The sequence below is a fragment of the Lineus longissimus genome, chromosome 11 (genome assembly GCF_910592395.1).
Source record: "Lineus longissimus chromosome 11, tnLinLong1.2, whole genome shotgun sequence".
Lineage (NCBI taxonomy): Eukaryota > Metazoa > Nemertea > Pilidiophora > Heteronemertea > Lineidae > Lineus > Lineus longissimus.
The window spans coordinates 19,053,819-19,065,891 of NC_088318.1; the positions used below are offsets into that span (position 1 = coordinate 19,053,819).

At 42.6% G+C, this 12,073-nt stretch overlaps 2 protein-coding genes across 2 annotated transcripts; one reads left to right on the top strand and one right to left on the bottom strand.

The window, feature by feature from the left end:
• Window positions 1-94: 94 nt before the first annotated feature.
• Window positions 95-6,162, bottom strand: LOC135496234 (cap-specific mRNA (nucleoside-2'-O-)-methyltransferase 2-like). The gene is made up of 13 exons (XM_064785427.1): window positions 6,074-6,162; window positions 5,336-5,849; window positions 4,736-4,941; window positions 4,368-4,565; window positions 3,986-4,106; window positions 3,422-3,681; window positions 2,972-3,139; window positions 2,568-2,711; window positions 2,134-2,298; window positions 1,633-1,773; window positions 1,239-1,337; window positions 730-895; window positions 95-613 (listed from the first exon to the last, which is right to left on the bottom strand). Exons 2-13 carry the CDS (start codon window positions 5,823-5,825, stop codon window positions 510-512), a joined length of 2,262 nt encoding a protein of 753 aa, XP_064641497.1. The 5' UTR covers window positions 5,826-5,849; window positions 6,074-6,162; the 3' UTR covers window positions 95-509.
• Window positions 6,163-6,742: 580 nt separating this feature from the next.
• Window positions 6,743-12,073, top strand: LOC135495648 (N6-adenosine-methyltransferase subunit METTL3-like). Its single transcript, XM_064784474.1, has 13 exons — window positions 6,743-6,971; window positions 7,231-7,528; window positions 7,673-7,739; window positions 7,933-7,985; window positions 8,341-8,419; window positions 8,687-8,776; window positions 9,045-9,201; window positions 9,399-9,454; window positions 9,767-10,074; window positions 10,249-10,287; window positions 10,646-10,820; window positions 11,127-11,239; window positions 11,602-12,073. The coding sequence occupies exons 1-13, from the start codon at window positions 6,836-6,838 to the stop codon at window positions 11,708-11,710; spliced, it is 1,680 nt and encodes a 559-aa protein (XP_064640544.1). The 5' UTR covers window positions 6,743-6,835; the 3' UTR covers window positions 11,711-12,073.

A 12,073-nucleotide genomic window follows, 5' to 3' on the forward strand; every position in this document is an offset into this window, starting at 1 on the left:
TGGGGACCAGGGGAAGTCTTCGCTGCCTCAAAATCTATGCTGCTTTTCGAAAGACTTCATAGGAAACCAAGGGAAGTAAACAACAAGCTTGTAATGTTCAACAATTTATTATCAGTAAAACAATACACCATCATAACACAATGGGACAACAACATATTTTGAATGAAGGATTTTGAACACAGAGATCAACACAACTTATGGGTCATCCAAAACAGTGTCCACCAGGTTTCAACACAAGTTTAAAGCACTAAATAGTCTATTTGTTTTGTTTATGACTCACCAATACCATTGCAAATGCCTGGGAAAAAAAGCCTCGACGACTTCATGTCTAATGTCTTATTCCCAATTACCATTGGCAAGGGTGACTTCTAGTGTCCAAACAGTTAAGCTATTGTGCACAGCACCAATGATCATCATACAGGGCACACACAACCACCCACCATCACCATCCAAGTGCTAGTACACGGTGAAGTATGACTGCAAGGAGAAGCTCCTGGAAGCTCTCAGTTTCAGCCCTCCGCGATGAAAGCCAGCTCTTTGTTGAGCCAGGTGTTGATCCTGTTCATGAAGACCCGTTCATTCATGTTCGAAATGGCAGATCGGAAAACCGAATCTGAAAAATAAAATGTCTTTCATTGGAAAATATAGATCAGACTGGCAGAGGAGACACTTCTCACTCCCAAACTCGAAAATGAAAGACACATTAACATTTCTGGGTTGACAACGTACCTAGGAAGCAATCCGCTGGCACAAACTGTAACACGTTGAGCTGATCCTCCTGAGAATCAATGCCCTCCAGATACTCAAGTAGCTCAGGGGGGCAGCTGATGAAGTCCTTACAAACCAGAATGCAACTCGGTGATGAACCGTCTTGGCTGAAATCATCTATGGCTACCTGGGAAAGAAAACTCATCAATATACAATATTCTACAGAAAATCCAGTTAGACATAAAAAGAAGCAGTCACTTGACGTCCATTGGAGACAATTCTCAATAACTCCAAAGGCCTTGGCCTACAAGTTTTCTTCTTCTTCAGCCTTCACTCTGAGCTTGGGGCTTTTCCCCTGGAAGTATTCCTCCTCCAAGGTGGACAATCACTTCAGGGGTGAGTGTCTTGCTGATGGCAAGGTGGACAATCACTTTAGGGGTGAGTGTCTTGCTGATGGCAAGGTGGACAATCACTTTAGGTGTGAGTGTCTTGCTGAAGGAGACAAAGACAGAGGTGATCCTTCCACTTACCTGAGCAAAGCAGTGTGTCAATATGTAAACAAGACCAGCCACATATCTTGTCAAGGCAGAGTAGATACGGCACACAAGGCTGTCCCCAGCTTCAACTATCTGCAAGAAAGAAGGTGACATTCAAGTTCTGCATCAGTCCTTGACCAGCACTCTAAGTCTTTTGATTCTTATCCCTCAATCAATCAATCCAATTGTTGTTTCTATGGTGTAACACCTCAATGAAGTCTTGACAAGGGATAAGAGCACATGTGGATTCCTTTGAGTGGCATCTATAGCCTGCCCTGACATAGAAACTCATGTAATGCCTGAAGAGGATTCATTCCAAGTACAATGTACTGTGAGGAGCACAGGGCATTACTTCCTTAAAACCAACACTGGAATATTTTACACTTACTTTCAATGCATTCACAGTGCATGACAGTAGCAGTGGTGTAGTCTTTGTTTCACCATATTCAGGGGCAATATCTGGACTACAGATGTCTGACAATAACACCTGTTTCCCATTAGTGTTTTCGCTGCCTTCAGCTTTAGATGCCTGAAATATGAAAAGTCGTATTAAGTCTGAATATAAGGGGCAGGACAAGATCACTGTCTTGTTCAAACAGTGATTTGTTAGCAGAGAGTTGGCCACACCAATTTCTTACTACAATTGTAACATAACATTACACCGAGCCACACTAGTCTATTGGCTCCGACTCTTGTCTCGCAGTCAAGAGGTTTGAGTCCCACAGGCGGCATGAGACTTGTCTCATAGTCAAGAGGTTTGAGTCCCACAGGCGGCATGAGACTTGTCTCATAGTCAAGAGGTTTGAGTCCCACAGGTGGCCTGAGACTTGAAGCACATCTCTTCATCGAACCTGCCGTTTTCCACCTAAGTGTATAAAGGGTAATTGACCTTTTCCAGTTCTTTCTGTAGATGAAGAACAAATGGTGTCTCTTGTCCAACTCCTCTCCATGTGACGTTGTCCTCACAGTCCAAAGCTTCTATCAGCTGCTGGCATGTGGGCTCCAACTCTCCACTAGGGTAGAGCACATCTCCACCTGACTGACATCTCAGAAACTGGAAAAAAGCATGATACATGTAAGTCAGACAGAATACCACAACGTTTGGTCGTTAGGTCTACAGGGCCTGTTCAAATACTCAACCAACTGAAGGTCAGTCTTCTAATTCCAGTGACGAGTGATGACAGCCAGGTAAGCCAGCCAGCCGTGATAAAGTAACAGGGGTTCATAAAAGCAAATGTTGAAGGAAAAAAGGCAGCTTTAAACTAGCTTTTGAAGGAGGTTCGCAAAGCAGACATAGAACAGTTAAGAATGGCATATGCATACCAAAGCATTCTCCAGTAGTGCTGTATGCTCTTCAAGCAGCTCCTGATGACAGAACCTTGAGCAGAGCACTTTATCCACTCGCTGGCCTCTTACTGGCTTCCATGAGACAAGCTTCTCGATGAGGTATGGACTAGGATACTGATGCTGAAAGGAAAAGTGAAACATTTCAAATCAGGAAGAGAAAAGTTGTGAGCAATGCTATGTTTTGTCACAGCTTAATTTGAGCCTGAAAGCATCATTACATGATGATACTGTTGATCATGTGCTGGTTACACACAAGATCTTGAACCTGATCTAAAGCTGGACGCATGGTACAACCAACTGCCTCCCATATGGGACAACCTCATTAGATCACATGTGGAACCAGCATGTGATCAGCAGCGGTGACTGAAGGGCCTCCTTACCTCAAGCCAACACCATGAATTCATATCATCCAAGTCATAGGACTTCATCTTGGCCACCCGATCCCTCCATGGCAGCAGTCTGAGTTTCTGCCTCTCATTGTAGCTCCCCTGTAACCTCTTCCTCTGGTAGTTCATGACAGCACCAAACGTGCAAACCTTCTTATTTCCCTGAAACAGACACAATGTTAGAATTTACTTGAAATATACAGAGCATTCATTGTAAACAGTACATTTCACACCCTCAGTGCTTAAAGTCAATTCATCCCTTAGTACTCAATAGACCGAGGCCATCATTTATGTCTTCAGATAATGCTAGGCTATTTTACATCTGACATTTATAGCTTAGTGCCACCCACTTGCACTTGGGTCCCCAAATCTATAAGAGACGTCAAATGGAGCATACAATGATCAGTAGTTTGGTTGAATGTTGGTAACGAAGGGATATTTTACCTGTATTTTGTTTGGCACCACCCTATCATGAACACCGATGGAGTAGACCTGATACAGATCCATGTACATTCTTGCACACTGATCCTTGAGGAATTCCATGTTGTGACGATCACCTGGACACATGTTCTGGAAGCAGCGGAAGTTGGACTCAATCGTTTCCTCTTGAAAGGCTTTGAACTTCTTACAGGCGGCGAGATGCTGGTGGAAGAAACTTTCTGGAAGATGCTCCAAAGAGAACATGGAGCTTTCCTGGAATGATTCTGAAGATGAGGCAGAATAAATAATCATTCATTTTACTATCCAAACTATACCAAGGGAATACTTAATAACCTCCACGAGGCTGAGGTTCTTAAACCTGGCGCTAGTAATGGAGATGCAGACATTGTGTTGTACTCTTCTGAGATTTGAAACACGAGAGGGAATACAAGCTTTCAGGGGACCAAGTCATCACCTGAGTCATCATCTGTGAGTGGCAATGTAGTCAGAGCAACAGGCTCATAATCAGGAGTTGTGGGTTCAATTATGGAATCAATGCCTTCTTCAGAGGAATATATGTCAACATACCATTTTCGCACTTCTCAAGAAGTCGGAGTAGTACACCTTGGTTGATTCCAATGAAGTTCTCCCCGACCACGTAGACCTCAGAATTGCCTGGTTTACTGGTGGCAGGCTTCATGATGTTCACCTGAAAACAAACATCAACACATACAGAGCAAAGTTTTCATGAGTATTTTGTCTTGAAACCTTTCAGTTGACCTCAGACGAGATGCTCAATCAGTGCTACAACCCGAGAGTGTTGACCCATTTATACACCAGTAACGTAAGGCAAGTTAGAGATCTGTCTAGAGTCTCACACCAAATGTGCAGTTCAAACCAGGGACCTCTTGACTTCTAGCCTGGAGATTGAGCAACTACACCACAGCAGCCTTTCATGATGTCTGCAAACCTTGTCAAATAAACAGTTCAGCAGATATAACAAACAGACAGATTCCGCCTCAAACAGTGTGAACATCTTGATGACGAAGTGACCACCAATCTTGAGGAGATTCAAAGCGGCCACCGCCTCAGAGAAATGAAGGAACGCCACCAGTCTTTCCTGCTCTGCTGGATTGTTCTGGCAGTTTATGCTGCCATCAGCTGTCACCTGAAAAAAACACACAGATATCTAAATAAGAACCTTGTCAATGATCAATTTATACGTCACTCTACACAAGGTGTTTTGGCAAACTTTCTTAGTGCCCCTCATCATACACTTTCAGACAACTTTAATGAGAGTCATACAACATGAATCTATAAATAGATATTGTGACTCACCAAGGAAACTTTCCGAGATCGAAACAGCTCAGTCAGGCCTAACAGATTGGCCTTCTTTGTGATATCACCAGTGTTGTCAACTCCAAAGTACCAGTTTTGTAACGTGTCTTTGATGAGCATGACATCATCGATCATAATCTGGGGATCATTCCCTTCATAGAACGGATTCAGGGTGTTGGCAGTCCAGTGCCATCTGGTGTTCGGATCTGAAATCAAATTTGATGAGCATTTCGAACAGATTCAAACACGACATACTTGCTGTTCTAACACAAAATGAGAAACTGTGGCTAACACTCAGGAGTATTGAAGAACGCCACAGTTCTTTCAAACAAACTCAATGTATTTGTCGCAGACTAAGAGCTGCCATGATTCACATTCTGACAAATCCTGCAACTTTAAATTCTGGCTTTTCAAAAAGCACCAGGTTTCAAAAGGATGTCCTGGAAAGCCCTGTTACAAATGGTAAACCCTACTGTACAGATTTGAGGTCAGCCAACAGGTACATTTTGTTTGCTGCCTAATGCAGTTGAATAATGTTTCAAGGCTACTGTACGGAGATGAAATGCTCATGCTGGCCACTCTCCTTGCTCATGCACTTACAATGAGATCGAAGGTAGTGGTTGAGGCTTGTAACGAAAGCACCAGGTGCCTCACAGATATGTACTGACTCAAATACATCTGAATTCTCCTCCGGAACAAGTTGAAACTTGCCAAGAATCTCATGGAACTTGCACCAAGCCTGAGTGCACAGCTCAGCCCCTATGGTCCGTCGGAGCTGTGTCATAACTTTGCTGGCCTTGTGTGTGAACTGTGTGTGATCATGCCAAGGCACCACATCAACATCGCTCAGTTTGTCTTTCACTTCATTTATGGTTGTTTTCAGGTCAATCAGGGTCGGCTCCTCCCAGCGGCCGCTTGTAAATATCTCCGAGGGCTTTGGAAGAACCCAGGAGTCACTTTTTGAAGGTTTCGTATAGGAGAAGACTTTATTGAAGACTTGTTCCAATTCACACTGCAAATCTTCAGTGAGCTCGCCATCATCATGTCTGTGATTGCGACCGTTATTGAAGTGTTTCCTCTTCTTGCCCATTGTTTATGATCTAATTATCAGGACCTGAACAAAGAAGATAATAATTGAGAGGAGATGGACAAATTCGGGTTTTCAGGTGTTTGTTTTGCTTCGAGTCTTTGAATTTCAACAACCCCGACCAGACATGCCAGAAAAGCTAAAAAAAGCTTTTGCTTAAGCCTATTTGTTGGTAAACGTTAGAGACCCCAAAGAATGAGTTCTCTTTGTGTTCTTTACATTTATTGCTAGACAAGATTCAGACTTTCTACCTTGAGTTTGAGTGGAAAAGGCCATAAATTAAGGGGAATTTAGCCCCAAAATTCTGGTTTCATTTTTTTCGAAAACTGGTGACACGGAGTGTGAAAGACAAACTGCGGTTGTTTCGCTCCGTAAACTTTTCGCCCCCAGTCGTTTCGCTCCCTTAGACTGTCGTTCACCGGGACAAATCTACAACTTAGGCTGAGACTAAGGGGATAGCCAAACGATTCCTTCTTTGTTGATCTGACAACCCTGGAAAGCACATCTACTTTGACACTTGTACTTTCCCGAAAATGCAGTGAATACATTTGAACATGTGGAGTTTATCTATGTATTTCAACAAATCTTAGTTCATTTTACCGGGGTACTTTCTCAATCCCAACAAGAAGTCTCCGGGAGCGAAACGACTGGAGGCGAAACAGTGAGGGAGCGAAACGACCGGATACCGTGGAATCCTGGTCTTAACGAAAATCTTAACTTGCCGACGAAATGAACATTATTGAAACACATATTCTTTGTGTTTTTCTACCACTTACTCATTTATATTGGATGCATTTGTATCTGTACCAACTCATAATTGAGAAAAGGTTCTAGTTTGACTAGTTGCCTTCTTCTACAACCAAGAATAGTTAACTGGAATTCCCAGAATTTTAATAGTCTGCGTTTTAGATGAACTCAAATCCAAGATGTCTGCGCCCATAATTTGAAAAAATTTTTTGACATTTTTTGCAAAAAAACATCGATTTATTGCAAAATCGCAGCAAAATCTCAAAATGTCTGACACGTGGAGTGATATTCAGGCAACAAAAAATAAGCAAAGCAGCTTGAGAGAGAAATTACTGCGTCGAAGACGGGAGAGAGAAGGCATTTTAGCCGACATTTCTGGCCCTTCACTGGCTTCGGCAGCAGGTACATCATGCATACAACTTACAAGGGACGGGTTCATGTAGATGTAGTAGTTACGAGTACATTGTGATATGTACACATATTTCCTGGAGGACCTGTATGGTTGCCATGTCTGTGATCAACTTCCGACTTAGAATAGATGTAGTGAAGCTTCGTCTGCACTCAAATTATAGTTGGTCTGTCATCAGAATGTCAAGAGTTTACCACCGAAATCGATACCGGTATCGTCTTAAGTTATATTTTCATTTCAAATGCTTTTTAGGTGATACTGCAGGATCCTCGGCCAGTACCTCAAAGCCATCATCGAGAAGTTCAAGTCCAGCTCCTAGTGCTGCAGATGTCAAACCAAAAGGTGACGTCAAGACCAAGTTGGAGCCTATTCCCATTGACCCAGCTGTAGAAAAACAACTACTCAACTGCCTTTCAGATATTTCTTTGAATTTTCCACTGGATGCTAGTCAGTTGGAGTCTTTAGTTTCAAAAGCTTTGGAAAAGGATAGCACCCCCATATCTGCTATTGAAGACCTCTTGGAGAAATTTGCTGCTCAGCAACTTATTAGGTTTGTGTGTTTTTGGAGTGTCTGTTGCTTCATAGTTTCTATTCTGTTGAGGCTGTTCTACTTTTACCTGAAAGTTGGTTGACACGAGCACTAAGCAGTTTTAATGAAATGTATAAACCTTCAGAATATACTGTTCCTTTTCAGTATTCAGAAAAATGATGATGGGGAAGATGGTAAATCACTGGTTGTCCTCTCCACGGACCATTCAAAGGTAAGTTTACAATACTTGGGCAGCGAGACATCTTCTTTGGTACCCAAGCAAGAAAGCTTTTTAGAATGGGGGTTTTGGTTGAGTTGTTTAATGGGAAATAAACAATATCCATAATATATTGTCAGGTAGGCATCACAATTTGGATAACACAACATTTAGTCTTATTCAAACCGTACCGGTAACATCTTTGCAGCTGGAAGCGCTCATCGATGGCGATTCTGTCAAGAAGAGGAAGAAGGATGCAGAGTAAGTATTTGTCTTTCACCTGGGGAGGGGGTAGTTGAGCTGTGGCCCATGTGATGTTGACAGGAGCTGGTTCCTCTCTTCAGAAATCGGTCTTGTAGAGTTTAGACAGCAGCCCGTCCTTGTGACATGCTGCCTTGATCAAACAAGTATGGGCATACTCTCAACCATGTATTTGTAGCATGCTGCCTTGATCAAACAAGTATGGGCATACTCTCAACCATGTATTTGTAGCATGCTGCCTTGATCAAACAAGTATGGGCATACTCTCAACCATGTATTTGTAGCATGCTGCCTTGATCAAACAAGTATGGGCATACTCTCAACCATGTATTTGTAGCAACATTTGGTCTTTCAGGGAGCCAAAGGAAGACGACGCCCATCTATTCAAGAAGATCAAAGTGGAGGCACCAAAGAAAGATGATAACACTGTGGAGGTGTGTGTTTTTCTGTCTTGGGCGCATGTAGGATAGTCAAAACAGATCAGGGGAGCGATGAAGTCCTGTTTCACCTGAAGTCCACCAAGCCCTAACTCCCTGCCAAGAGTCCCCTTCTAATACCCTCCCCTTTGCATTTAACTTGGAGCTATGTGGTGAATTTCTTCATGGATTAAAAAACGCACTGAGTCATCCAGCAAGGATATCAGTGCTGAAAAACCTAAGTGAAATCTGACGTTTTCTACCTGTTTGTTTTCTCTTTTTCAGAGTTTGCTGATGATGCAGTCAGCCAAGGAGAGAGAGGAGAAGAAGCTAAGTGAGGAGATCCTTCAGCTGTTAAGCAAGCCAACTGCCAAGGTAGTCATCAGTTAAAGAGCTCCTATGACCACATTACAATGATGCTGGCAGTTGTAAGATAATGCTGCAGCATCTTAGAGAATTAAGATGTTACCAAGAATGCTCAAGAGGACGAGTTGTGGAGCGTTGGTACTGATTGACTTGGCACTTCAAGTAGCTCAGTAGCTGGAAATGAATCAGAGCAGTTCTGAGGTTCTATAATTATTATAAGACCAAGGCAGTGATTTGAGTTTGTTGTGTTTACTCAATGAGCCTGTTGTTGTTGCAGGAGAGGTCACTGGTGGAGAAGTTCAGGTCACAGGGTGGTGGATCAGTGCAGGAGTTCTGTCAGTATGGCACAAAGGAGGAATGTACACAGAACAAGGATATGAAGGACTATTGTAAAAAGTTACATTTCAGGAAGATTATTCGTAAACATACTGATGGTAAGGATGATCTTTGGACATTTGTGATTAAATCTAATCAAAGAGACAGAGCTCTGAGACTGAGCAATGTGATATGATCTGGTTTGGTTTGGTACCGTGTAAACGGCCCTCTTGTCCAACTGGCAGGCCTGGCTTAACACACCACAATATCTGTATTTGTTCAAATCTCGAATAGAATCTCTGTTTTTTTCTTGCAGAATCTCTGGGTGATTGCTCATTCTTGAACACCTGTTTTCACATGGACACATGCAAAGTAAGTCACTCGTGGAAAACTCTAGTAGAATCAGGCCTTCAGAAGGCATGAGACATCTATCAAAGTAAGTCACTCGTGGAAAACTCTAGTAGAATCAGGCCTTCAGAAGGCATGAGACATCTATCAAAGTCATCGATTCAAAAACATTGTCATTTTATCCAAAACTTGAATGTTCAGTTGCTACCTTGGGTTTAGGTCCACCCAGGCAGTGTTTAGTGTGACCTCCTGTTCAGTTTTCTCTCGCTGCTTTAGACAACAGTTTTGTGTTCAAAATCAAAGGTTTTCTTGCTGTAGTTTTGTGTTATTTTTCAGTATGTGCATTATGAGATCGATTACCCAGAGAAAAGTGACAAGGGTAAAGAAATCATGATCCCCAAGTCAATTGATAATTTCAAGAGATCAGACTCACAAACTATATTATATCCCCAACAATGGATTCACTGCGATCTGCGGAACTTTGACATGTCAACGATCGGCAAGTGTGGTGTGGTGATGGCTGACCCTCCGTGGGATATTCACATGGAACTGCCGTATGGTACCATGAGTGATGATGAGATGAGAGCACTGGATGTCCCTGCGTTACAAGATGATGGCTTCATATTCCTTTGGGTGACTGGCAGGTAAAACAACTTCTCAAATTGGAATAAAAAGCATTGAAGAGTACGAGTTAGATCATTCATGTTATGAGAGGTTGGATGAATGCAGTAATACTTAGGATGACTCGTCAAACCTGGCTCCGGCATTTTAGAAATCTTTGGCGTTATGCTCATTGTTATTGTTATTTACTCTTTCAGAGCTATGGAGCTTGGAAGAGAATGTTTAAAGATTTGGGGGTAAGTACCATTCAAAAACCAGCCTCTGACATCTTTCTAATTTTCAGTTAACTCAGGGCAACTGATTTACTTCCTATACCATACCAAGGCTTTTACATCCTGAGATACAGGTCTTCGATACTCCTTCATCGTATACGTTTGAAATATCGAGAGGCGGGGTATATTGAAAAGCACTGATTATGTCAGGATGAGGCTTTTACAAACAGTGAAGGCAAATATTAGTATAGGGTGACTAAATATAGGCCATTGATGTTATCATCTTCCATCACCTCAAAATATGAGAGCCACTGTTCGATTCAGCTTATCCCTTGAAGAGGGGACCAAGCGAGGAGATATTCATGTTTTCTATTTGTTCCAGTTACGAGAGGATCGATGAGTTGATCTGGGTGAAGACGAACCAGCTACAGCGGATCATCAGGACGGGGCGGACGGGACATTGGTTGAATCACGGCAAGGAGCACTGTCTGATCGGCAAGAAAGGCAACCCACAGGGGATCAATAAGGGTATAGATGCTGATGTGTTAGTGGCAGAGGTAAGACTACCACCAGAATCTCATTGTGTTCATGGTCTACAGGTCTAGATGTACTTACTGCAGCTACATGTATTGATGTGTTAGTGGCAGAGGTAAGACTACCACCAGAATCTCATTGTGTTCATGGTCTACAGGTCTATATGTACTTACTGCAGCTGCATGTATTGCTGTTTTGACTCTCAATATACGCTGGCTGGTCATGTAACTTCAAGTGATGATGGTCTGTCCATGTCCATAGTAGCATTGCTTCATTACAGATACCACGTTCAATTAAGTACGTAGTTGTTATTATAATTCTTCAACCAGGTGAGAGCCACCAGTCACAAGCCAGACGAGGTCTATGGTATCATTGAGCGACTTTCTCCAGGAACAAGAAAAGTTGAACTTTTTGGCCGACCACACAATGTCCAACCTAACTGGTGAGTGTCCTGCGGTCGAGCAGTGAGCACATTGGTTGTCAATCAACAGTCAATCATAGATTCCATTCCCATTCTTTTACCAGTGCAGCTCAACTGGTAAAGGTCAAGTGAATGTACTGTCTAAGGTGCATGCACTGAAAGGAAACCTTGGGATCATTTGCAAAGAGTAGGGGAATTGCCCAATCCATGGCCTCCATCTCAAGTCGAGTCTCGGCCAGTAGGACTATTTGGCCCCATAACAATGTATTGGCAAGACTCGCGACAGGAGGGAAGAAGGCCAGTGTATTAGTACGCCTGTGGTGTCAGCAAACCGAACCAAACTCAAATAAGTAGTGATTTGGCTTCATGATTTTTTATTTCAGGATTACTCTCGGCAACCAGCTGGACGGAGTGAGACTTTTAGATCCAGAAATTGTGAAAAATTTCAAGGAACGATATCCAGATGGCAGTTGTTTGGGTTCAAAGAAATAAAAGCTGGACTCGTGGCTTGGAGGACTGATTCGGTGGCTCAGTGGACTGTGGTCCTCAACGTGTTTAAGACAATGACTGGGACATCGGATACATCTTAAAGACGTCAAAATGTTTAATTCATAGCTCATGACATCACCCACTGCTCTGTATTTGATGTGAAGGTCAATCAAGTTCGTGACCAAACATTTCGTTCAAGATCTTAGCAATGGACTGTTCAGACAGCCAAACATGATAGGTTGTGTCATTGTCAAGTTGAGCTCCAGCTTGGCTGGGAGAATGTTGATGAAGTACTATAAGGCATTGCATTTCGCATGTATCAAATACAGTGCTGTCAATGAATTCAATACAAAGTGAAACCTTTAA

Excerpts from the sequence above, each read along its gene's own strand:
- LOC135496234 (XM_064785427.1), bottom strand. The coding sequence starts at position 5,825 with ATGGGCAAGAAGAGGAAACACTTCAATAACGGTCGCAATCACAGACAT. Across the intron at positions 3,682-3,985 it reads TCTTGAGAAGTGCGAAAATG|AATCATTCCAGGAAAGCTCC; the intron begins GTATGTTGACAT and ends CCTCATCTTCAG. Across the intron at positions 2,299-2,567 it reads CACTACTGGAGAATGCTTTG|TTTCTGAGATGTCAGTCAGG; the intron begins GTATGCATATGC and ends GCTTTTTTCCAG.
- LOC135495648 (XM_064784474.1), top strand. The coding sequence starts at position 6,836 with ATGTCTGACACGTGGAGTGATATTCAGGCAACAAAAAATAAGCAAAGC. Across the intron at positions 10,075-10,248 it reads TTCCTTTGGGTGACTGGCAG|AGCTATGGAGCTTGGAAGAG; the intron begins GTAAAACAACTT and ends TTACTCTTTCAG. Across the intron at positions 10,288-10,645 it reads GAATGTTTAAAGATTTGGGG|TTACGAGAGGATCGATGAGT; the intron begins GTAAGTACCATT and ends TATTTGTTCCAG.